Here is a 25,076-nt window from a genome sequence, read left to right as displayed (position 1 = left end):
CGAGAATAGCACAATTGCCTCCACAGTCCTTGCACCCTGCATAGGAAGGCCATCAGCCTCTGTGTTCGAAGGCTGACGGATAGGAGACGACGTTGTTTCCTACTCCTAATCTATCTGTGTTTTTTCACCACTCCTCTGACTTTTTTCTTACTACAGAAAATCCATGAATTAAAAAAGAAAAGAAAAGACAGAATAGCTGCACAATACCTTTTAATTGTTAGTGCTCGAAGCACTCTGTCTGGACGCGCCCTCAGTATTTCAGTCAGAAATGGGGGAGCAAACCGACAAGATTAAATACTATAGACCAGGTAGGTATTAAAAAAAATAATGTTCAGTTGCTAAAAGGAGAAAATTGAGAGGAAAGGGGGCAGATTAAGTGCATGGAAGATGATTTTATAAACTGAAAAGGGAAATGGCAAGAAGAGACATGAAAAGACAGGAAAGGTGGAAGGTGGAAAGTGGAAAAAAATATCACAGCCAGTGTCCAGGTTTCATGCTCACTGGAAGCAGAAAGCACAGGCCTAGCCAGAAATATCTACAACCAAGCTGGCTTAGTTGGCTGGGGTTTGGCCCACGGGTTCAGGCCTCTGGCAGTATTATGGGATGGTGAAGCTTTACGTAACAGAGGAAAGCAAGCAAATATTATGGGGTGGAATAGTAGCAAGGGCTTATGTGACCAGAGTTGGGGGGGGGAAAGGTGGGTGGTGGAGAGTACTGTGGGATGTGGTGACTGCTGCAGCTGGCGAGAGTATTATGGGATGGTGTCCCATGAGAGGCCAGGACTATTATGGGATAGGATGGCAAGGCAGGCAGCGGGGGTGGGGTGTTGTAAGTCTGAGTGTGTTCTGTGAATATTATGGGATGTCTCGGCGGTTCAGTCAGCACACGTGACTTTATGGGATGTGGCTGGCCTCTCTGAATTACTATGGGATGTTGTGAAGAAGAGAGAGGAGAATGGATTATTATGGGATGACAACATAGACGGCGTGTCTGGTTGTGTCTGTTGGGACTCTATCCAAGCGCCTGCCCTTCTCTCTCTCTCTGTCTCTCTCTGGTTCAGCCAGCACCAATATGCCCCCCTCCCCTTAATCATCAACAGCCTGTTTCTGCTACCAGCCCCCCCCCCCCATACACTTAATCTCCTCTGTTTCAACTGTCAGAACCTGTAAAGCAGGCATGCTATTATGGGATGGTTGTTCTGCCGGGTGGGGTGTGGATAGTTGCTAGGGAACGTCTCCTGTCAGAAATATTATGGGATGTGCCCAATTTTGCTGGGTGGAGCTTCCCAGGAGGTTTGATCAGGGACCATGCCTCTTGCTGAATATGGAAAAAGAGGGGAAGAAGGATTAGAGGGAAAGAGGACAAACTGCTTGTAAACATAAAGATTAATTTATTTCCAGTTGCCTCTTATTTTAGAGCATTGCCCAATTGACCAAGCCCTGTGGATCAAATATATATATGAAAGAGAGAGATTGAGAGTGGGGCTGTGTGACTGACTGGCATCATTGTCATCATTTTTTTCTGGCCTTGCTCTTGAGCTTTTAGCAACAACTTGATGTGCAAAAATTAAGCATGGTGAAGCATGGAAATATGTGGTGGTGAGGAACTTCACTTGCTTGGTTCCTGCATGTTGAAGGCACATGTTAAAGACACAGAAGCAGGGCCAGAAAAAGGAAATCAAGGCTGCTCGCAGAACAGCTGTCTTACATGTTAATAGCCTCTCATTTCCAGTGTGGTCTAGGTATTTCTATGACAACGGAAGGAGAAGTGAATGGAGGAGTACCTGATTTTTTTAAAAGGAGTCGGCTCTGCTGTGAGCAGGGCTCCACAAGCAGATTCTCCGCACCAGTAAAAATCGCTTCACAGAACATACTTCCAGGTGGGGGTTGGAGTGAACATCATCTGACTGGCAGGGGCTGCTCAACCAATAAGAGAGGCTCCCCCTCCCCTCTTTCCCCTGAAAGTCCAGATCCACCTGCATTTCAGAAGCAAGCCTCACTGAGCACAATGGGAGTTACTTCCAAGTAGACACACATACAGTATGCTTGTGCTGGGAAAGGTGGGGGAGAACACCAAGTCGGTCAGAAACCATTCCCCATTTTAACCTGCAGGACCTCATTGACCACAATCAGAGTTACTTCTGAGGAGACACTGATGGGTTTGCTGTGGGAAAGAGATGGAAACCAGCCCCCATTTTAATGCATAGTATCTGCATAAGGATGTGTGAAGTAGTTGCTTCCTAAGGAAATGAATCGGAGCTCGAGATCGTGCTTAATTGCACTTAAGGAATTGGGCTTTAAAATGTGCCATTTCAATTGAGGGGGAATCTCTGTAAGTTCTGATGTGGGCATTCAAAGGCAAGCTTCATTCAGTACAATGGGAGTTACTTCTGAGGAGACACTAATGGGTTTGTTGTGGGAAAGAGATGGAAACCAGCCTCCATTTTAACGCACAGGATCTCTATAAGGAAGCTATGAAGTAGTTACTTCATAAGGCGGTGAATCAGAGCTTAATTGCACTTAAGGAATTGGGCTTTAAAATGTGCTGTGTCAGTTGAGGGGGTTCTCTGTAATTTCTGTGGTCATTCAGAGGGCAAGCCTCATTCAACACCATGGGAGGAAACACCCCTTGACCGAGGTCACGGTGAAAGGCACCCCTCTGAGCAGTGCTAGCATACCTGAGCTAAATGCAGGGGTTGGGGCATACAACTATACTGGGGAGTACCCAACTTAAGGAAAAGAATCGGACTCTCAGCCATCTCAGGAAATCTGGTTTTTCCCTGATAAGCTCTGGGAAAGTTGCTGGATGGCCATAACGTCATGTATCCCTAATGACCTCAACATGCAGCCAGCTTGGAGTAAATCGCTGGTGGAAACACCCCCTAGGAGTTGGAGTATTAGAGGACTGGGGAGACCCAGGTTCAAATCCCCACTCAGCCATGAAGCTGCCTGGGTGACTTTGGGCCAGTGTTTCTCTGTCTCTCTCAGCCTTACCTACCTCACAGATTTGTTGTGAGGATAAAACAGGGAGGGACAACCAGTTGCTCTGCCTTCAGCTGCCTGGAAGAAAGGTGAGATATACAAATAAATAATATCCTGTATTATTTATCTGTATATCTCACCTAGAACATCTTCACTTAGAACAGACTGCAAACCCTCTCCTTTAGCTTTTGATGACTATATATACTGTCAGTACTAGATAAGATAAAAATATGAGAACTTCTAAAATGGTAGCAATGCGCACCATTTAAATGAAACTGTATGCATCTCTGTTGTTGTTGTTCAGTCGTTCAGTCGTGTCCGACTCTTCGTGACCCCATGGACCATAGCACGCCAGGCCTTCCTGTCCTGCGCTCTCTCCCGGAGCGTGCTCAAGTTCATATTCATTGCATCCGTGATGCTATCTAGCCATCTCATCCTCTGCCGTCCCCTTCTCCTTTTGCCTTCAGCCTTTCCCAGCATCAGGGTCTTTTCCAGGGAGTTTTCTCTTCGCATTAGGTGGCCAAAATATTGGAGCTTCAGCTTCATTATCTGTCCTTCCAATGAGCACTCAGGGTTGATTTCCTTTAGGATGGACTGATTTGACCTCCTTGCAGTCCAGGGGACTCGTAAGAGTCTTCTCCAGCACCACAGTTCGAAAGCATCAATACTTCGGCGCTCAGCCTTCCTTATAGTCCAGCTCTCACAGCCATACATTACTACTGGGAAAACCATAGCTTTGATTAGACGGACCTTTGTCGGCAAGGTGATGTCTCTGCTTCTTACTATGCTGTCTAGGTTGGCCATAGCTTTCCTCCCCAGGAGCAAGCGTCTTTTAATTTCATGGCTACAGTCACCGTCTGCGGTGATCTTGGAGCCCAAGAAAGTAAAATCTGTCACTGCTTCCATTTCTTCCCCTTCTATATGCCAGGAAGTGATGGGGCCAGATGCCATGATCTTAGTTTTTTTAATGATGAGTTTCAAACCAGCTTTTGCACTCTCCTCTTTCACCCTCAACAAGAGGCTCTTGAGATCCTCTTCGCTTTCTGCCATTAGGGTGGTATCGTCTGCATATCGGAGGTTGTTGATAATTCTCCCAGCAATCTTAATTCCGACCTCTGATTCATCCAACCCGGCATTTCTCATGATGTACTCTGCATATAAGTTAAATAAGCAGGGTGACAATATGCAGCCTTGTCGTACTCCTTTCCCAATTTTGAACCACTCGGTTGTTCCATGTTCGGTTCTTACTGTTGCTTCTTGACCCTCGTACAGGTTTCTCAGGAGACAGGTAGGGTGGTCTGGTACTCCCATCACTTTAAGAATTTGCCACAGTTTGTTGTGATCCACACAATCAAAGGCTTTAGCGTAGTCAATGAAGCAGAAATAGACGTTTTTCTGGAATTCTCTTGCTTTCTCCATGATGCAGCGAATGTTGGCGATTTGATCTCTAGTTCCTCTGCCTCTTCGAAACCCAGCTTGTACTTCCGGTAGTTCTCGGTTCGCATACTGCTGAAGCCTAGCTTGTAGGATTTTGAGCATCACCTTGCTGGCATGTGAAATGAGCGCAATTGTGCGGTAGTTTGAACACTCTTTGGCGTTGCCCTTCTTTGGAATTGGAATGTAAACTGACCTTTTCCAGTCTTGTGGCCACTGTTGAGTGTTCCAGATTTGTTGACATATTGAATGCAGCACTTTAACAGCATCATCTTTTAGGATTTTAAATAGTTCGGCTGGAATACTGTCATCTCCGCTAGCTTTGTTGTTACTAATGCTTCCTAAGGCCCACTTGACTTCACTCTCGAGGATGTCCGGCTCAAGTTCAGTGACCGCACTATCATGGCTATCAGGGACATTCAGATCTTTCCTGTATAGTTCTTCTGTGTATTCTTGCCACCTCTTCTTAATCTCATCTGCTTCTGTTAGGTCCCTGCCTTCTTTGTCCTTGATCATGCCCGTCTTTGCACAAAACGTTCCCTTGAGATCTCCAATTTTCTTGAAGAGATCTCTAGTCTTTCCCATTCTGTTGTTTTCCTCGATTTCTTTGCATTGTTCATTTAGGAAGGCCTTCTTGTCTGTCCTTGCTATTCTCTGGAACTCTGCGTTCAGTTGGGTATATCTTCCCCTTTCTCCCTTGCTTTTCACTTCCCTTCTTTCGTGAGCTACTTGTAAAGCCTCATCAGACAGCCACTTTGCTTTCTTGCATTTCTTTTTCTTTGGGATGGATTTCGTTGCTGCCTCCTGAACAATGTTACGGACCTCCGTCCATAGTTCCTCAGGCACTCTGTCTATCAGGTCTAATCCCTGAAATCTATTCCTCACCTCCACTGTATATTCATCAGGGATATGATTTAGGGTATGATGATTTACGTCATACCCGACGTTCTTCAATTTAAGACGAAATTTTGCAAGAAGCAGCTCATGATCTGAGCCACAGTCAGCTCCAGGTCTTGTTTTTACTGACTGTATGGAGCTTCTCCATCTTTGGCTGCAAAGGACATAATCAATCTGATTTCGATATTGACCATCTGGTGATGTCCATGTGTAGAGTCGCCTCTTGTGCTGTTGGAAAAGAGTGTTTGCTATGATCAGCATGTTCTCTTGGCAAAACTCTATTAGCTTTTGTCCTGCTTCATTTTGTACACCAAGGCCATGCCTGCCTGTTATCCCGGTGATTTCTTGATTTCCTACTTTAGCATTCCAATCCCCTATGATGAAGAGGACATCTTTTTTTGGTGTTAGTTCTAGAAGGTGTTGTAGGTCTTCATAGAACCGATCAACCTCAGCTTCTTCGTCATCAGTGGTTGGGGCATAGACTTGAATTACTGTGATGTTGAATGGTTTGCCTTGGATTCGTACTGAGATCATTCTATCATTTTTGAGATTGTACCCCAGTACTGCTTTTCCCACCCTTTTGTTGACTATGAGTGCTACTCCATTTCTTCTAAGGGATTCTTGCCCACAATAGTAGATATGATGGTCACCTGAATTAAATTCGCCCATGCCTGTCCATTTTAGTTCGCTGATTCCCAAGATGTCGATGTTCAATCTTGCCATCTCATGTTTAACCACCTCCAGCTTACCTTGATTCATTGATCTGACATTCCAGGTTCCTAAACAATATTGTTCTTTACAGCATCGGATTTTTTTTTCACCACCAGACACATCCACAGCTGAGTGTCCTTTCGGCTTTGGCCCAGCCGCTTCACTCTTTCTGGCGCTACTTGGAAATACCCTCTGCTCTTCCCCAGTAGCATATTGGACACCTTCCGACCTGAGGGGCTCATCTTCCGGCGTCATCTCTTTTAGCCTTGTGATACGTTCCATGGGGTTTTCTTGGCAAGAATACTGGAGTGGGTTGCCATTTCCTTCTCCAGTGGACCACATTTTGTCAGAACTCTCTGCCATGACCTGTCCGTCTTGGGTGGCCCTGCACGGCATAGCTTATGGCTTCACTGAGTTACGCAAGCCCCTTCGCCACAACAAGGCAGTGATCCATGAAGGGGATGCATCTCTACACCAGCCTAAAATCCTGCATTTAAAATGGGGCTTTCTGCTTTTGTTTTAAATGTGGGATCACACGCTCCCCCCCCATCTGAGTCTTCCATTATCTTTCATTGATCTTGCTCCTCTTGCTGCTTTAACTCTTTTCATGGAGGAAACTGAAGCGGAACACAATGCGGTAATTTGATAGCTCATTGGGCATTTCTTTGTTGTTTATTTGTTCAGTCACTTCCAACTCTTCGTGACTTCATGGATCAGCCCACGCCAGAGCTTTCTGTCAGCTGTCGCCACCCCCAGCTCCCCCAAGGTCGAGTCCGTCACCTCCAGAATATCATCCATGCATCTTGCCCTTGGTCGGCCCCTCTTCCTTTTGCCTTCCACTTACCCTAGCATCAGCATCTTCTCCTGTCTTCTCATTATGTGGCCAAAGTACTTCAGTTTTGCCTTTAATATCATTCCCTCAACTGAGCAGTCTGGCTTTATTTCCTGGAGTATGGACTGGTTTGATCTTCTTGCAGTCCAAGGCACTCTCAGAATTTTCCTCTAGCGCCACAGTTCAAAAGCATCTATCTTCCTTCGCTCAGCCTTCCTTATGGTCCAGCTCTCGCAGCCATAGGTTACTACGGGGAATACCATTGCTTGAACTATGTGGACCTTTGTTGTCAGTGTGATGTCTCCGCTCTTAACTATTTTATCAAGATTTGTCACTGCTCTCCTCCCAAGAAGTAAACGTCTTCTGATTTCCTGACTGCAGTCAGCGTCTGCAGTAATCTTTGTGCCTAGAAAGACAAAGTCTGTCACTGCCTCCACGTTTTCTCCCTCTATTTGCCAGTTATCAATCAAGCTGGTTGCCATAACCTTGGTTTTTTTGAGGTTTAACTGCAACCCAGCTTTTGCACTTTCTTCTTTCACCTTCATCATAAGGTTCCTCAGCTCCTCCTCGCTTTCAGCCATCAAAGTGGTATCATCTGCATATCTGAGACTGTTAATGTTTCTTCCATCGATTTTAACTACAGCCTTGGATTCATCAAGTCCAGCACGTCGCATGATGTGTTCTGTGTACAGGTTGAATAGGTAGGGTGAGAGTATATAACCCTGCCGTACCCTTTTCCCAATCTTAAACCAGTCCGTTGTTCCATGGTCTGTTCTTACTGTTACTACTTGGTCGTTACACAAATTCCTCAGGAGGCAGAGAAGATGATTTGGTATCCCCATACCACCAAGAACTTGCCACAGTTGGTTATGATCCACACATTTCTACACCAGCATAAAATCCTGCATTTAAAACAGGGCTTTCTGCTTCCATTTTAAATGCAGGATCACAACTGACTCCCTTTACATGCGCTTCTTTGCTTCCTCCCCACCCCATCCCATCCCATCCCATATTGGAGTCTTCCATTATCTTTCATTGATCTTGCTCCTCTTCTCGCCGCTTTAACTCTTTTGACGGAGGAAACTGAAGTGGAACACAACGGGGTAATTTGATAGCTCATTATCTGCAATCTATTTAAAAACGGAACAAAGGGCATTTAGTACAGGAGATGGCTGGAATAATCACTGCATCATGTAAAGAGCCCTCAAATTTCCATGAAGGAGCAATCTCAATCGCAGGATAAAAGCTCCATGTGAAGGAGCCCTCAAAGGGGAAAGAATGTCCACAGAATGATGAGAATACCCTTTCAATTGAGGGGCTGGGAGAGTTTTGTGAGTTTTCCCTCGATATTAAAAGGATACATGAGTGATCCTGCACCAGACCAGAGAGTAGCACTGACAAAGTGTGTATGTGTGAATTGTTCATAACTAATGTTACATAAAAGGTGCCTGTGACACATGTTTGTAACCACATTCCAAAGAACACTATCCCAATAGAAACACTAGTAGGGACTGGCTGAGGATTGCATTTTCCCAGCAATAAAATGCCAGGAAGAAAATACAATTTCTGTGCAATAGAAATGCTACCTTGTCAGGATAAAGATGTTTGGATCCCCTTGCAACAACTGAGTAACAATGACAAATTTATTGTGCTATAAAATGATCAGCTGGAAAACACACATTGTTCTGGGAAACATCCTACTCCTGTGAGATCACATATTTATTCCGATTGTGACTGATATATAGGAAGGAGTCGTGGTAAGTGTCACAGGCAACTGTTGGATATGGTTTGTGATGAGTGTCTCCTTGAATGCTCATTCTGAGTAGAAAGGAAGGACATAGGTTTTTAAAAGAAATAGTGATTAGTGGTGGTCCATTTTCTGATATATTTTAAAAAATTATTTGCAAGATGTATACTTGCCTGATATATAACTCAAGTACAGGAATGCTCATCTAATATTTTTTCAGGAGTGGTGAATAGTGGTAAATCTTAACTCATCTTGCCTGTCAACCAATTAAAGAGTTTAGCTGATTAATCATCTGCCTTTTTGACCAATTAATTCCTTAGTTTGCATATTACCCAAACTTGCCAGAACTGACCACAAGTCCATTTGCATTTATTCCCATTAATAAAAGTGCACCTAGATTGCTTCAACATTAGTCCGATTCTCTGGAATTGCCATCTTTGGTTGCTTACTTTTTACAGAGAATCCAGATACATTTGCTGACAAATCCGTGTATTCTAGTGTTTTCTGAGTTATTTCCATCCTGATTTGTGGTCAGGGGGTAATAATAATAATTTATATAATAATAACCCCCAGCCCAAATAATAATTTGGGGGTGGAGGTAATAAAACACAACAGCAATGCCAATCTGTCTAATGTGGACAGGCAAAATGCCATTGAGGCTTTCAAGGGTTACTTGAAATTGAAACCTTTAATTTAAAAGTTTCTATTTTCAGGTTCAGGTCCTGCTTTATTGCTTCCTGTTCAGGGTAGCTCAGGAGTAATTAATTGCCCCTTAACTGTGTATAACTTGTCAACCTATTCCTGCAAGTGTGGTGGTGGTGGAGTCTTTAACTACTGGTGTTCAGAATGGACTGGCTGATTCAAACCTATTACTCCAGTGCTGTGTCAACTGCACTGGTTGCCAGTCAGTTTCTGGACTCAATTCAATGTGTTGATGCTGACCTTTAAAGCCCCAAGTAGCTTAGGACCAGTCTACCTGAAGGAGTACCTTCTTCCATATGTTTCTGCCCAATTGCTATGATTGAGTTTTTTTAGATGATCAGCAGGGGAAACAATGCTGCCTCAGTTGTTTCCCCTGCCCCAATGTGTGCTGGTCACGTGACTAGGATTACTCTAATTACTCGCGCCATGTCATCTGAACCTGGTGCGTGGTGCAGACGTAGTAAATTTTCACCCACCCTATATCCAACTGCTTGCAGTAGGGGTTGTAGGGTAGGTGAAAATTCACTACATCTGTGCCGTGTCCAGACAACATGGTAACCTGCAACATGGCGCAGGTAATTAGGGTAATCCCAGTTGCGTGACCGGCATGCATGTGGGCGGGGAAAACAACTGATGCTGCATTGTTTCCCCTGCTGATCATCCAAACCCAGACTCTGTCACTTCTCTGAAGTGGCCTCCCCATTTGTGGAATGCCCTTCCCAGGAAGATCCCCTTTGCGCCTTCATTGTATTCATTAAGACTTCCTCTTCAATCTTTAATCCTTTCCTTGAATACTAATTTTACTGCTAGCTCGTCAACGTTTTTAATGTTTAATGTTTAATATTGTATCATTTTGATAGTTTTATTGTATGTTGTAGTTGTTTTGTTTTTATTATTGTAAATTGCCCCAAGGGCATTTGCCAGTTGAGCGGTATATAAATCTAATAAATGCATGCATAAACAAACAAACAAGCAAACAAATAAATACTGGTGCTGTTTCATTATTTTTTAAATAGAGAAATGGCACTATTTTGCTATTTTTAACAAGGAAAAAAGAATGAAAGGAAACACATAATTAAAGCCTTCCTTTCCATGAGCAACAGAAGTTAAGTAATTGAATATGATGCATGTATGTATCACAGCAGGCACCAACTTAGAAGAGGCATACCTCCTGTGTGAGAGGGGAGGAATACTTCCCTAAGGGGGCACTTGCCACCTGCGTATTTTATAAATACTTGAATTAAAAAATAGTTTGCATTATAAAACTCTGCTAGCTTATTTATGGGGGGCATAGTTTTCATCAATTATACACCATTTGATCTAATTAATTAAGTCATAGGCCTAACTGAATTTCTAGGCTGCTTTTCTGCCATAGGCCCTCAAAACAGGTTACAATGAATAATTACAACAATAATGAATGAGCAGTTCTATGGTCCTACCATGTTGGCAGTTAGCTTTTGCCATTGTAACATCAGTATAGTTTAGTTGGGACTCGGAACAGAAAACTGGAGAAGATCATCACAGCAGTACAAAGACCACCAAACATCACACACCACAGCCATAACACCACCGGCACACACTAATCATGGAGTGGCGTGGTGACGATGCCAACAAATCATCCATGCATGGACTGAGCCAATCCACACAGGGCAAGAGGGAAATGCTTCTATTATGTCATCCTACCATATGCACAGCCCACTAGACACAGGGACCCAACAGCACCACCCACTGAATAAGGCATTGTGGCACCAGCAGCAAGAATCTAGCATCCGGGAAACTCGAGGAATCCCTGCACACCGGAATTGGAATCCCCTTATACCACTCACACATGGGCTGCTAAGACTCACCATTTTGACTGCACAACACAAAGAGAAGGAAGGACTCCCACTTTCGTTGATCTACCCAGATATCTCAGTTGGGATGAGGGAGAACACATGAGCCTTGCTGGGGCAAGGGTTCAAGTCCTCACGAAGGAAAAACCTATCTGAGAGTCTTTTGCCAAACAGGAAAAGGAGGAAATAGGACAAGTAACAAGGGAAGCCATAACTGCAGTCTTTAACAGCATCAATCTGGATTAGCTCACTGTAGGGAGCACAGGTATGGGAAACAGGCAAGGATGCCTTGAGACCCCGCAGTAGCCCAAAGAAGGACATATCATGTGGCATTTCAGACTGAAGATTTAATAATACTTGTAAGGTTTGGAAGAATGCTGTATAGGTATAATCTGCAATTGGATTTATATTTAGATATTTGGTCTGTTCTTATTGAAGTTTAATATAATCCTTTTTTCTTTCTTTTTTTCTCTTCCTTCTTTTGCTATCCTCCCTTTTTTCTTTTCCTCAGAATACTGTAATGTTGGAAACTGAAGATTCTGATTATGTTGTTGGTAGTGTTTATTTCATCTATAAAAATAAAAGAAAAATAGATTAAAAAAAAAAGAATCAGCTGTTTTTGCCAGGGCCAAGAGGGTTGTATGAGAAACCCTAGCTCTGTGGAACACCAAAGATTTCACATGCAGGAGGTCTTAGATTCAAATCCTGAATGTGATGCTCTCCCACTAGATAAGACTGGGAGGAGTTCACCTGTGAAACTGTAGTGGACTACATGACTAGCTAGGGGATGCTGGGAGTTGTAGTCTAACACATCTGGAGGGCACCAGGTTGGGGAAGGCTGCTGTAAAGTCTTAGGGGGAACACTAAAGTTGCCTTTTGCACATCATAACCTATGCCATTCCATCTAGGCACACCTCTCCCCATGCTCATTTGTTTGATTGACTTGGCCTACTATTTATTGTTCTAGCAGATCTTGTTATCCTCCCGCACCTGCTCACTCGCTACCTTTAGATGTCACACTAAACAATGGTTTAGTGAGATGAGAATGATCCTAGCCTCCTCCTGGGCTTGCACACTCCTCCTCACCACTGTTTCTTCAGCACTGCCTTGAGTTCAGAAGTTTTTGCTTCCACTTCTGGTTAACCATAACTTGCTGTATTGTTTGAACCCAGAAAACTGGTTAATTTTACTGTGGTTAGTTTAACCATTCCATCTTTGTAAGTCATAGTTTGAAGTTGGCTTGTTTGAAACTAGCCATAGTTAAGATTAACCACAGTTCTGGGTTTGTAAGACATGCCAAGCTGTGCTTAATAAAAATGGAAGCTAAAGATCTGAACTTCTCCTTCTGGCCGTGCAAGAGAAGGAGGGAAAAGCCTGCTAGCCCAGGAAAAGCTAGGCTTGTTCTTGTCTTGCAGAACTGTAGTTTAGCACATGCGTGCACAACCTTTTTGGCCCTGAGAGTTGTATCTAATATCAGCTAGGGGCCAGGGACTACACATGTGCATATATGCACGCAGACATTTACACATACACACACACACAAAGAGAATGGACCATTAGTAGGGGGAAAATGGGAATCCCAGTTGCTGGGGGAGGGGGAAGGCTAAAGCTTCATTGGGATCACAGTTATGGTGCTGCCAATAGCAGGGAAAACTGGGAGTGGCATCTACAGGCTCTGTGGGCTGCAGATAGAATGACAGAGGGCTGCGTGTGGCCATGAGTTGTATACCCCTGGTTTAGCAGGATGTCTGAATGCAGCCACTCACTCTCATACTCTGAATGACTGCATGGTTTATAATACCTGCAGTACTAAGGAGGCTTGTGAGCTGTTACATGCCTCCTTACCCCCACAGTACTTTAATTCGGTAGAGTTTGGAGAAATTGCAAACCTTGAGCCCTGGTAATGCAATCCCTGGACTCTCTTCTCATTCAGGGTTCCATTCTGAGGCCAGCTGTGGCCCAGTGGGAGAAAGAAGAGATCCTTAGCTGTCAAACCCCATCAGGGAAGAAACAACAGCTCTTAAGAATGTGGAAGTTTTTGTACTGAACAGCATGAGAGGGAGAGCTTTGAGATGGAGGACTCCTGGCATTATGAAACAGAAGGCATTGTGCAGCTATTCCAACTTTTTTTTCCTTAAAGGATTTTCTGCGGTAAGAAAGAAGAAGAAAAAAAAGACAGAAGAAGCAGTGAGAAAACACAGGAGGGTTACTAGTGGAACACAATTTCATCTGGATCCCCTGTAAAATTCCATGAATGAGACAGGGTGATAACATGATGTCCTAGCACCCTCAGTTGTAGGAGTGAACAGGGAATTGCTGATGGGTGATTATGTGTGGAGTCCTGAGGCAGAGTACCTGTAAGGGTTTTGAGGAAACAATAGTTAACAATATTTGTTCTGGGGGCCAGGTTGTTTGTGCAACATGCAAAGTGCTCTTTTGTGCAAAGTGCCCTTTCTCCATAGAACCCATCACCAAAATTTCCCATTATGTGCCCAAAGTGTGCAAAATATGAAGCCAGATATCCTATCATCTGATTAATAGGCTCCCTGGCAGGGGTTTGGATGTGCTGTGCTTGGCTGCAAAGTTATTAAAAACTCTAGATTCCATTGTGGCTGTGTGGGCAGACAAGGGGTTGGAGGCTGTGTATTTTTGCTCTCTGTTGAGTTCAACAGGAGTGTTTTAACTTATACCACTTTATTTGCTCACGTAACGTGAGAAGCATAGTTTAGATTTTAGACTAAGCCCGCTAATCCCTGACATGCCCCTGATACCCATTTTCTTCCCCTCCATCAGTGGAGTTGCACCAGTGATGGGGATACGCCAGCATAACCTTGACATTACACTGGCATTGGGTCTCCAGTGGTGGCATATTTCCATGATCTGCTGGTGCAGGAAACTTAAAGGAATCTCTCTAGCTGGCATACTTTGAGCATACAATTGCACCTTAAAATACAATAAAAATTAGATATTCACATTTAAAATTAGAAGAGCAGCATGAAAAATAGAATACCTAGCTCAAGAGATCACAGGAGGTCTGGGGAAACAAATACTTTTGGCATTTTTACACATGCACATATATACATGCACGCATGTGTAAAAATGCCAAAAGTGTTTGTTTGTAATACCCGTTTGTAATACCCTATCTATATCGGATATTACATTATTATATTAAATATATGGCCATAATAGTGAAACCTCTTTGGATCTCATAAATCCCACTGGAATTAATGAAATTCAGAATCTCCAAAGTGATCTCAAGACTGTGGCCATAGTTATATAGAAATGTTGATCTGTGCTCATAACGTTTGCTACATGGGTCCACCAGTCTTACATCTGTGGGCTATGTCAAATGTAATTAATTGAAGTACCCTGTTCCTAAGGTATGTACCCAATATATCCATCCAGTCTATGGCTGTATTGTGAATACTTCATGTATTCAATAAGAAAACAATGGTAGATTATAATAATGGGGGGAGAAAATGTGTGCTTTTAAATTGGGGGACAAAGTAATGTAATAATCATAGATGCAGTCCATTAAGTAATGCTGCTGCACAACCTCCTTTCATTTCAGTACACAGCAGCCGTGGAGAGCTTGGTGGGTTTCTCCCCATGCATATTAAGGGCCATATTAGAGTATGGAATATTATGGTTGGTGGTCAGTATGTTGAATGTATTATTGATAAGCCTTTGTGGCCAGTAATGGGGTATCTGTATGTCAGAACATTTAAAATTACAGAATATGCACATGTATGTTAGCAGTTAGGAAGTTGTATGGAATGCCAGTACAGAAATTTTGAACAGACAATATGGGTATCTGAGAACAAGGGATTATAAAATAGTATATTTGTAAAATGATAAAAGTATTATGGGATATGTCATTTATACATGAAGATAATATATTTGATGTGAACATTTTAATAGGATGGCAGGCCTATGTTTTAAAAGTGAAGGGGATCGAATTTTCAGAGGTACAGAAAAAGTGGAATGAATATTTGTTAGGAAATGCGCACTTTGACTATCACTGAAGTACATAATAGTATAAAGAGATTATCTGTGCATAGTAGTTATTTATAAGGCTACCTCCTAAATATCTGGGAATGCCATGCTATATTCCTATGTTGTCAATCTGTGTGGAACTATGGAGAGGTGAAGTCCACTTAGAGGCCTTATAGTCTGAGTATAAGGGTCTGACTTCCAGTGTCTGTATTGAAGTGTATGAAAGATTATGGGATGTGCAGAGTCTGCATCATCTGAAAGAACAGAGAATCCTGGCAGGCTTTGCTAGAGTATTATGGGATGTGCCATTGGCCCTATGCCCCCAGTGGTTATTATGGTCTGTGTGTTTAGCTGGGGGATGGGGTACATTTATAATATGTATGCCAAATGTTTTCTTGGGGTATCTGTAGGGAAATGCTGATCTGGATGGGTTATTGGGTGTTATGAACTGTTCAGAAGGGTCCTCTCTTCGTTCTGGTTTGGCTGGACTAGGGAGGAACAGTGTGACCATGGTTATTATGGACTGTGTGAAGGGGGAGAAAGATGCAGTAAGTGCTAGCATTGTAGGCTGTGGCTAAGAGTTGCTGACAGTATTATGGGATGTCTCAGTGGACGGGGATTATTATGGGATGCTTGTCTGAGGGGGAGGAAGGAGGGGAAGTTGTTAATATTATGGGATGTTTTGGGCGTGACTATTATGGGATGCCATGGGGGCTCTTATGGAATATTTCAGTGAGACAGAGTTGGACAGAAAGGGAGGAGTGCTCGTTATGGGATGCCAGACTTGGCAACGAATGTGTGCTTATTATGGGATGTGTCAGTCCGTCAGTGAGGGATGGGGCGATTATTATGAGTTGGTTGGAAGAGCAAGAGAAGGGGATGAGGGTAGGTAGATACTATTATGGGATGTTCAGGGCAGTGAGACCGTGCCTGTGGGAGGGGGAAGAAGGAGGAGGTGGAGGAAGGGGGGAAAGGAGAGAATGTGCTTATTATGGGATGCCTCGATGGGGGAAGGGTGACTATTGTGGCATGTCTGAGTAAGGGCGAGTATTATGGGATGTTTCCGCATGGGGGGAGTGTGTATTACTGGACGGTCCCCCGCAAGGACTATTATGGGATGTTTTGGAAAGGGGGAGGGGAGTGATTATTATGGGATGCAGGGCCGGGCTCAGAGCGGGGAGTTTTGTGGACAGGAGAAGTATTATGGGATGCCTTAGTTGAGGGGGGGTTACTGAGGTGACGGAGGTGGGACCCGTCGCCAAGGTACCGGGGCATATTATGGGATGGAGGCGGGAGTGTGGGGGGGAGGGGAGGGGCTTAGCTGGGGCTTTTTTTTCTCCTTTAAGAGGCGGCGCTGGAGCCGGAGCCATTTTCCCTTCAGCGGCGTCGAGAAATAAGAAGCCGGGGCGCCCTGAGTCGGGTGAGGGCGGGATACGAGGAAGGGATGAGGTCGGGGTGAAAGCCGGGGGGGACCCCCGGTGCTCGATTGCTGCGCCAGCCTGTCCCGAGGTGGTCCGCCGCCGCCTGAGGGAAGCGGAGTGCCCCACCTCGGCAGCCCCCACGCTGCTCCCAGTCGCTCTTGACCCCCTCGCGATGGCCTCTTAGGAGGGGACCAGCGGGTCTCCGTCTCTCCGGGGCTCGGGAATGTTAGTTGCCTTCTTCCCCATGGACTGCTCGCCGACGCGGAGCCTGACACACGTGTTCGGAGGGCTCCTTGAGATTGTATTATTTGTCCAGCCGTCGCCCCCTTTCTCTTTCCAACTGCCCCCCCGCAGGAAAGGGGAAGGAAAGAGACCTCTCTTCCGCCTCCCCGCCCGGTCTTCCAAACATCGAGCTGTGCCCTTCCCCCATCCCTAATTCCTTGCCAAGTTCTCCCCCCCCACAAGAATTGTTTCCCTCCCATATTCTTATACTCCCCGGGTTTTTCCTTCTCCCCCCCCCGCTCCCCATTGCTAGGAGTGGGGCGGGTGAAGCAAGTTTCTTGGCTTTCCTTTGAGCTGACTGTGCCTTTTGTTTGCTGTTTTGTTTTGTTTAAATTGATCTATATTTTTCCTGCTGTGCTTCCCCTGTGACTGGACATTTTGGTCATAACTTAAATGAAAGCTGAACTCTTAGGTGGTATGCCAACATAGAAATGTGGTGTTTTTTAAAAAAGAGGAAAGCCCTTAACAGACATTCCCATTTGGAAGGTGTGGGGAAAGGGGTTGTTCTGGGGTTTTGCCTTCCTGCTCGCAGGTTCTGTCTGGCTACAGGTTTACCTGAACTGGAAACCCAAAGTTGACGTTCTTGTCTGTCCACTTATAATGGGATATTGACTTGAAGTAATTCAGCATTGTCCTCAAGGCCATCTTAGATGGATACTTGGGCAAAGTTGTTAGCTAATTGCTTGGCCCTTTCAAATCCTCCTGGTTTTTTGTTATAACTAGTGACTTTGTTATAACAACACCATGACATTAAACCTTACTACTTACTCTTCTCTCTCTGTATAGCACATAACTGGCATTAGTAAGGAGGTGCCAAGAGAGCAGGAGCTGCTTGAGCCCCAGAATTGTCCTCTGAATTGGAGGATATGGCGTCTGGCATAGGATCCCCATCACCCTGCTCTGCTGGCAGCGATGAGGAGGAGATGGAGATCCTTCTGAACAACAGTATCCACCAACATCAAGGTACACATACAGACTGGCATGATATAATTGACTTCTTTGTTTTGGGATGCTAGAATGGCTTTTCTTGAGCCATGGAATGAAATAGTTCTTCTGTTGTATATTTGAAACAGGGATAGCAATAAGATCATATTCTCCCCCCCCCCCCCCGCCGCCTCTTGTACTGGGGGACCTGAGACATTGGGCTTAATTCATGCCTTCATTTAATGGCATTGACTTGGAGGTAGCAAGTTGCCCTCCATCCAGTCTTCAGTGATATCTGATAACTGTGCTATATAGCTCCAGTCCTGGTGAGAAAACTTGGAAGTTAGGACCTGGGGGACAAAAATTGTTCAGAACTTTTACTTAAACACTGGCTGCTGTTGCTGCTAACGTATTGGATGACTTACTTGCTTGGCTGTTTCCATTGCTTCCTGCTGACGCCTCCTACTTCTCTGCCTGTAAAGGGCTTCCTGTAGATTTCTCTCCGCTGTTCTGAATATTTGGCTTGTCATACTAGATTTGTTTTTGAATGAATAGTAGATGCAAAAGAAAAGGAGCTGAACATGGGAAAGTTCTGTTTACTAGTAAGCCACGTGTGTATTATAGAAAGTATCTCTCTCCTTACTGCATTCGTTTCCCTAAACATGTGGTGGAGTTAATTTTGGGGCCCTGTTGGGGGTGGGGGAACCTTGCAAGTGGATTAAGGGAAGTGAGAGGGAAGGGTATGGATGACGGTTGCTATCAAAAACACACATTCTGGGCCACTTTGAAGGAAGTATGAGATGGAATAGTGTCTAGCTTTCTTTCTCTTGCCCACATGAGAACTGAAATATGTCTGTGTCCAAAACGATCTGTGCTTTGGGCTATTGCATGACCCACTTTTCTTCCCAACGTAGCCACACCCAACGTAGTTTACTTCACAGCTGCTCACCTTAGTACTGTTTCTAAATTGAGTGTGATCTGCACAGTATGGTGGGGAGATGTGAGTGATGCATTTTGTCATACATCTTTAGTCATTTTCAGAGGAGTTTGTTTTAGCTCAGTTGTTGTTGTATGGAGATGCTACCTAATTATTTGGGTTGAGAGCAGTTGAGCCCTAGGAATATGATGTGAATCTCTTTGCTTCTGAAGTACATTTAGCATTTGGGAACTATATCACTTTGTCACCTCAAGAGTGTTGGTTGTCCTTTTCTCTCTCCCAAAGTTCAGGATGGACAGGGATTAGTAGGGAAAAGAAGGAAGCTCAATGTTTCATTGTTAGTTTGAACTCAACCTCCAAAGAAGGAGATTGCTCTCTTTAGCCAAGTCTTAGAGAAAGGGGTGGAGAGGATGCTTGGGTCTAGAGGGTTTGGGGAGCTGAGTTTAAGCCTGCCTGTAGGGAGAGAGGAGGATGGGGCAGCCATGTTTGGAGGAAGGGATGCAAGGAAAATACTTCTGGCACAGGATATATTTGCTAGTTTGGGAATGCAGGACTCCACCCTGAGCAGTTTCCCCTCTGCTTCTTGTCCTTCAGTTGCAGCAACTGCTGTGACCTGTGGCTTCCCTCATCCTGCTCAGTGCCTGTGGTTAGGAGGCCATTTTCCCTTGGAGGGAGAGCTAGTGACTCTGGCTGCATGTAATGGGCGGGGGTGGCTGATGAAGGGGGAGGGGAAGGAGAATGGCTGGGTTACTGTGGATCTTGTCACAAAGGAAGCTGCCGGCTGGCTGTGCCCCTCTGGGCTTTTGTGGGTGGGAGGGTTGGAAGAACAGATGGGAGTGTGCTCTGTGGAGTGAGGAGTGACATGTGTTGTGTGTGTGTGTGTGTGTGTGTGCGCGCGCGCGCATGCTCGTGTGAGGGAGAGAGTGTACGCATACAAGGGCAAGGGGGGGAGAGGGAATGAGTTAATGCTTGCATTTGCATAGATGGGAGGGGATTGGGAGTTGGAAGTGGGCTGGCACCTGAGTGAGCACCTGGTGATTGAAATGGAGTCTCTAAGCATTGGCAATCTAGGCAGGATGCGGGAGTCCAAGTAGTTTCCTGTTGTAAAGGATACTTTGGGGGATTCCGAGGGAGGGAAGAAGACACTGCTTGTCGTACCTTGATCATTATTTAGCAGGTGCATTTTAGGAGTTTTTTCTTGCTTGTAGATTTAGATTTTCATTTGAAAGGGGCATGGACAGAGGAGAACGGGGCAGTTCCTTGTTTGCTGAATTGTAGTAATATAGCCAGTACTGTTCTCCGTCCTGCCATGGTGTCTGGAGGAAATAAATGCCTCTATTCCATATGGAACAGCTTAGCTAGGCAAATGATGTGGGGAAAGGTGCATGAAGTTAGTTTACTATATCACAGTGGTTTTCATATTGGCGAGAAGGGCTTGCAGGTGCAGGATACCTGAAGGTCAAATGAAAAGTTCCAGGGAAGAATAGGATCCTGAGACAGCTAGTACCTTCTTCCACTAGCCAAGATCTGGGTGGGCTGAATACCCCTGGACAAATGACCCTCACTGGGATGCATAGAGATTTGTATAGATGACTATATCCCTATTGCTTCATCACCCCAATTTGATTTGGGGAAAAAAGTAATGAAGGAAGAGCTTCTGATTTCTTCTAATGAATGCTCCCTCTGTGTGACTTTCAGAGGGGATCAGGTATGTCTTTTAATGCCAGTGTTAAACTAGTACTTCAGTTCACAGTTCTTTAAATGCAGTGGCAGGAGGCTGCACAGAATTGTTCATGGGAGTCTCATACATGGAACAGGCTAATCGTGTCAGGTGTGTGTGGGGAGGGGAAAAGCACAGGATAGAAAATGTTAAGAAACAGGCTCAGGTTTTAAAAATCTGAAAGAAAAGAGGCTGATTATGGTCTTGCTTGACAGAGTGGTGAAGCACTATCGGGCAAATAGTGTAGTCTGGTGGGTGGCAGTGGGAATGTGGTGGCATGTGATCCAACACATAGGCTTTGGAAATGAATTGTTATTCTCTGCTGCCTTTAACTTTGCTCAGAGCCTGAAGAAGAGCCAGAGGAAGAGCTGTTATCAGAGGCAGAGATGCCAAAAATTAAGAAGAAGAAGAAGCCCAAGAAGCTGAAGGAACCTAAAGTGCCCAAGATCAGTAAGCGCCAGAAAAAAGAGGTAAGAAATAAGAGTAGGACTTGTGGCTGAGGGGGCAAGAAGCTGCTTACTGTACAGAGTGGTCTGCATTCTGAGTACATTAGTATCTGGTGTCCTTTTGGAAAGAACGTTTTGATGCTGATTGAATGCTTTCATTCTTCCATCCCAGCTTGGAGACAGCTCCGGTGAGGGAAATGAATTTGTGGAGGAGGAAGAGGAGGTGCTGCTTCGCTCAGACAGTGAGGGAAGTGATTATACCCCTGGCAAAAAGAAGAAAAAGAAACTTGGGCCTAAGAAGGAGAAGAAGAGCAAAGCCAAGCGCAAGGAGGAGGAGGAAGAAGAGGATGAAGACGATGATTCCAAGGTGAAATGGGAAACATCTAAAATGGCCCACTAAATTACTTGGACAAGTGCTTCCATGATGCTTCCCCCACTTCTCTTCTTTGTTTGTGCATCCTAGATTAGGGTTGGGGGTAGATTGGAGTGGGCAGAAGGCACCACTAAAAAAAAATATTTTCGTTCTTGGAGCTTAAAGTCCTGCTTTTGTGGAGGTGGTGCGTGGTTCATATTCCTCTTCCTTTTCTTCAGTCTTCTAAACTTCCATTCTGATTCTGCCTTTCTTTGGCAAGCTCCCTGTTCAGGACTGGAAAAAGTCCTTGTTGAGACTACACCTCCCTGACTAGCCACCTTTTCTGTCCCTCTTGCCAGGAACCTAAGTCATCTGCCCAGCTTCTAGAAGACTGGGGCATGGAGGATATTGATCATATTTTCACAGAGGAGGATTATCGTACTCTTACCAACTATAAAGCTTTCAGCCAATTCGTCAGGTGTGTTTGTTTGCCATTTATATCTCAAGAATACAAAGTAAAAAAGATTAATCCAGGAGCAGATGTGATGTATAGTTGAAGAGCGTGAGCTGGAAGGCTCAGCTTTAGTTTTATGGGTGGAAACAGGCAAGGTACTGTGTCTCAGCCTCAGCATCTCATCTATAGTAGGGGAAGTAAACACTACCTAACTCAGAGTGCTCATTTAATGTATGTGAACTACTGTAAACGTTGTGGGAAAATACTACATAAATTATAGCATCCTATATTTGAGGATTTCGTGCTATAGATATGTTGGATTACCCTAGGAAATGGGTTAACTGTTACCCACAAAAGGGGGAAATACTGAAATAGGGTTGTTGTTGTTGTTGTTGTTATTATATTTATTTATTTATATCCTGCCTTTTTCCCAATACTGGGACTCAAGGCGGCCTTACAACGTTAAAACTGCTACCATTAAAACCTATAAATAGAAATATAAATATAACTGTAACTGTATAAAAGTTAAAATATAATTAAATCATCAATATTAAAATTGTAAAATGGGAATTTTACAATTTTAGGTCTTTTGTGGGTTGAGGGGGGGTTATTAAAGCCATAAGCCTTCTGCTTGTGGCAGAGTTGGGACCTCAGAATAGTCCAAGCTTTCCTTATGCTTAACTCACCAGAAAAAGTTTCCTCTCCCATGTGTTTACTGGTTGCAGGTGGCAATGAGAATGGTGTGGCTAGTGGTATCGCGTAGAGGCTAAGCAGGGCTCCAGGGCTCCCCAGAAGTCCACGGTGTCCAGTAATGCTCTTTTTCCCCTCTTCCTGCCCATCCTCCACAGGCCGCTTATTGCTGCCAAGAATCCCAAAATTGCAGTCTCAAAAATGATGATGGTTCTGGGGGCCAAATGGAGAGAGTTCAGCACAAACAATCCCTTCAAAGGGAGTTCTGGGGCATCAGTGGCAGCTGCTGCTGCGGCGGCTGTGGCTGTGGTGGAGAGCATGGTGGCCAATGTGGATGCAGTCCTTCCTCAGCCCCCGCTTGAAGTGCCGCTTCGAAAGGCCAAGACCAAGGAAGGCAAAGGTGAAGGGAACATGTGGGGTTGTTGGGATGGCAGAGGAGGAGGGTGTCTTCATAAGCCTTTTCCTCATTCTAGCAACTCCAATGAATTGTAGCTCAGAGCATGTTTCAAGATACTTCTAGTAATCTCTTATAAGGTCTCTGGCAAAACCTTTGTCTTGTGTTCCACTTTTACATTGATGAGCAGAGTTGGAATCTAGGTGCTACTTAATAATGGGGTGATGATGATCTGTCTCTTAGGCCCTAACGCCCGGAAAAAACCCAAGGCCAGTCCTCGTGTTCCTGAGATCAAAAAACCCAAAACCAAGAAGGTGGCACCTTTGAAAATCAAGCTGGGAGGATTTGGCTCCAAGCGTAAAAGATCATCTGTGAGTTTTTCTTTTTCTGGTAAGAGGGTGCAGAGGGTGGGAGTTTGCTCCTGCCCGCTAGGTCTTTTGCAGGTTGAGGGGGGGGGGGGGCGGGATATAGGCATCGCATCTCTCTGATCTGTGTTCATCTTTTTTTCTGTTTGTTCCTCAGAGCGAGGAGGATGATCTGGATGTCGAGTCAGACTTTGATGATGCAAGCATCAACAGCTACTCTGTGTCAGATGGATCTACGAGTCGCAGCAGCCGTAGCCGCAAGAAACTAAAAGCAGGAAAGAGGAAAAAGAAAGGTACTGGACTCTGCTCAGCTTAAAAGAGAGCAATATAGGATATATATGTTGTGTGGGGAGGGGGATTTCCTGATTGCAAGTGTCTGTGGGGCTGAGAGCAAATGCATGAGCTGCAGTGAGATTGATACTTCAAGGAAATCTTTATTGGGTCCTTGTATATAATAACATATCTGTTTTGCTGATCCGACTCCTGGAATCCCAACTATGAGATCAAAAAATGCCACCTCTGCAGTTGTAATGATTGAACTGTAAATCTTTGCTACCTAGATAGTGCTCTGTGGCATGAGGCAGAAGTATTCTTGTTTGCTTGCATAACTGTTTAATGCTTTGTCCACTGTCCTGCTCCACTAGGAGAAGAGGATTCTGCTGCAACTGTTGATGGCTATGAAACGGACCACCAGGACTACTGCGAGGTGTGCCAACAGGGGGGAGAGATCATCCTGTGTGACACTTGCCCTCGTGCCTATCACATGGTTTGTCTGGATCCAGATATGGAGAAAGCGCCAGAGGGCAAGTGGAGCTGCCCACACTGCGTGAGTTTTGGGTTCTATTATGTAGTTAGAGGACTGGGAAGGTAGTGTCAGGAAGATTACTTCCTAGGACTTTCTGCATCTTGGTCTAACAGTTTCCCTCGCCTTTAGGAGAAAGAGGGTATCCAATGGGAGGCCAAAGAAGATAACTCTGAAGGTGAGGAGATCATGGAGGATGCTGTGGGAGATGCAGAGGAGGAGGATGATCACCACATGGAGTTCTGTCGTGTCTGCAAAGATGGAGGAGAGCTCCTCTGCTGTGATGCCTGTCCTTCTTCTTACCACATCCACTGTTTGAACCCCCCTTTGCCAGAGATTCCCAATGGAGAGTGGCTTTGCCCACGCTGTACCGTGAGTTCCTGTGCTCTTTCACAAATGGGGGATTTAAGCTGTGTCAGTGACTTGTAGAAATCCAATGAGTGAGATAGCTTTGTCCCTAGTTGCCTTAATTTGAAATCCTACTCTAAAAGTTTTTCACTACATTTTGGCGGGGGAACATACTCTGTGGCCAGATCAAATTTTTGTGATCAAAACTGAGACATGGCTGTCTTCATCTGCCATAGCGATGGGTTTTTTTTGTCATTATTTGTTTGCAAAAACCAAAGAAAAATGGTTCGCTCCTGGGTATGAGCTAACAGATCACTGTGGGCTGTAGTAAAAGCAGCTAGATCTTTAAGGCCCAGTTATTCAGATGTAAACTGGAAACATTTCCTGGTGCAGGGTTTCATTGATTTTGAGGAATTTAAGGTATGATTGGGCTGCTCTTGCACGTATACTGTTCTTATAAGCCATCAAGTCAGGATACATATTGAGTTTAACACCGTCAACACCACCCTGAGGAAAAAACAAAAAACTCCTTAATCTTCTGTTTCCTAAAATGGTTCATCAGTTGTAAGCAGTCTTGACTTCTGGAGATGTTTATAATACATTACCTCTAGTTATCAACTTCCAGTGATCCGAACACTGGGGTAACTTTGCTGTCCAGAAGGAGGTAGGTTCTTTTAAAGAAATATCCAGCTTGGGGCTGGGTTGAAAGCACTTCACACTTCCTTCCTAAAGCCAGTCTTTCTCCTGCCTGTGTAATGGACACTTGCAAGTTCTTGGCCTTCACTGCTGGTTCAGATCATTGGAGATAC

General features: G+C 44.6%; 1 protein-coding gene and 1 pseudogene across 5 annotated transcripts in view; both read left to right on the top strand.

The window, feature by feature from the left end:
- LOC146352896 (protein CFDP2 pseudogene) overlaps window positions 1-25,076 on the top strand; it is a 1,048,348-nt pseudogene that overhangs the window by 440,001 nt on the left and 583,271 nt on the right. The window lies entirely within an intron of this gene.
- The window catches only part of CHD4 (chromodomain helicase DNA binding protein 4), a 28,757-nt gene continuing 19,640 nt past the window's right edge, over window positions 15,960-25,076 (top strand). For 2 of the 4 annotated variants that reach the window (XM_084835152.1, XM_084835150.1), the window contains exons 1-10: window positions 16,505-16,552; window positions 17,622-17,798; window positions 20,759-20,886; window positions 21,035-21,229; window positions 21,574-21,692; window positions 22,517-22,758; window positions 22,996-23,123; window positions 23,275-23,410; window positions 23,762-23,943; window positions 24,052-24,291. In XM_084835152.1, coding sequence (XP_084691278.1) covers window positions 17,702-17,798; window positions 20,759-20,886; window positions 21,035-21,229; window positions 21,574-21,692; window positions 22,517-22,758; window positions 22,996-23,123; window positions 23,275-23,410; window positions 23,762-23,943; window positions 24,052-24,291 — 1,467 coding nt within the window. In that variant the 5' untranslated portion in view covers window positions 16,505-16,552; window positions 17,622-17,701. Of the gene's footprint in view, window positions 16,018-16,296; window positions 16,396-16,504; window positions 16,553-17,621; window positions 17,799-20,758; window positions 20,887-21,034; window positions 21,230-21,573; window positions 21,693-22,516; window positions 22,759-22,995; window positions 23,124-23,274; window positions 23,411-23,761; window positions 23,944-24,051; window positions 24,292-25,076 lie in introns of those variants that run through there. The other 2 variants (XM_084835154.1, XM_084835153.1) reach the window with 2 other exon arrangements.

This window comes from Heloderma suspectum, chromosome 2 (assembly GCF_057233095.1).
Source record: "Heloderma suspectum isolate Gila_16-S chromosome 2, 16-S_ref, whole genome shotgun sequence".
Taxonomy (NCBI): domain Eukaryota; kingdom Metazoa; phylum Chordata; class Lepidosauria; order Squamata; family Helodermatidae; genus Heloderma; species Heloderma suspectum.
This window is presented reverse-complemented; position numbering and strand designations above follow the sequence as displayed.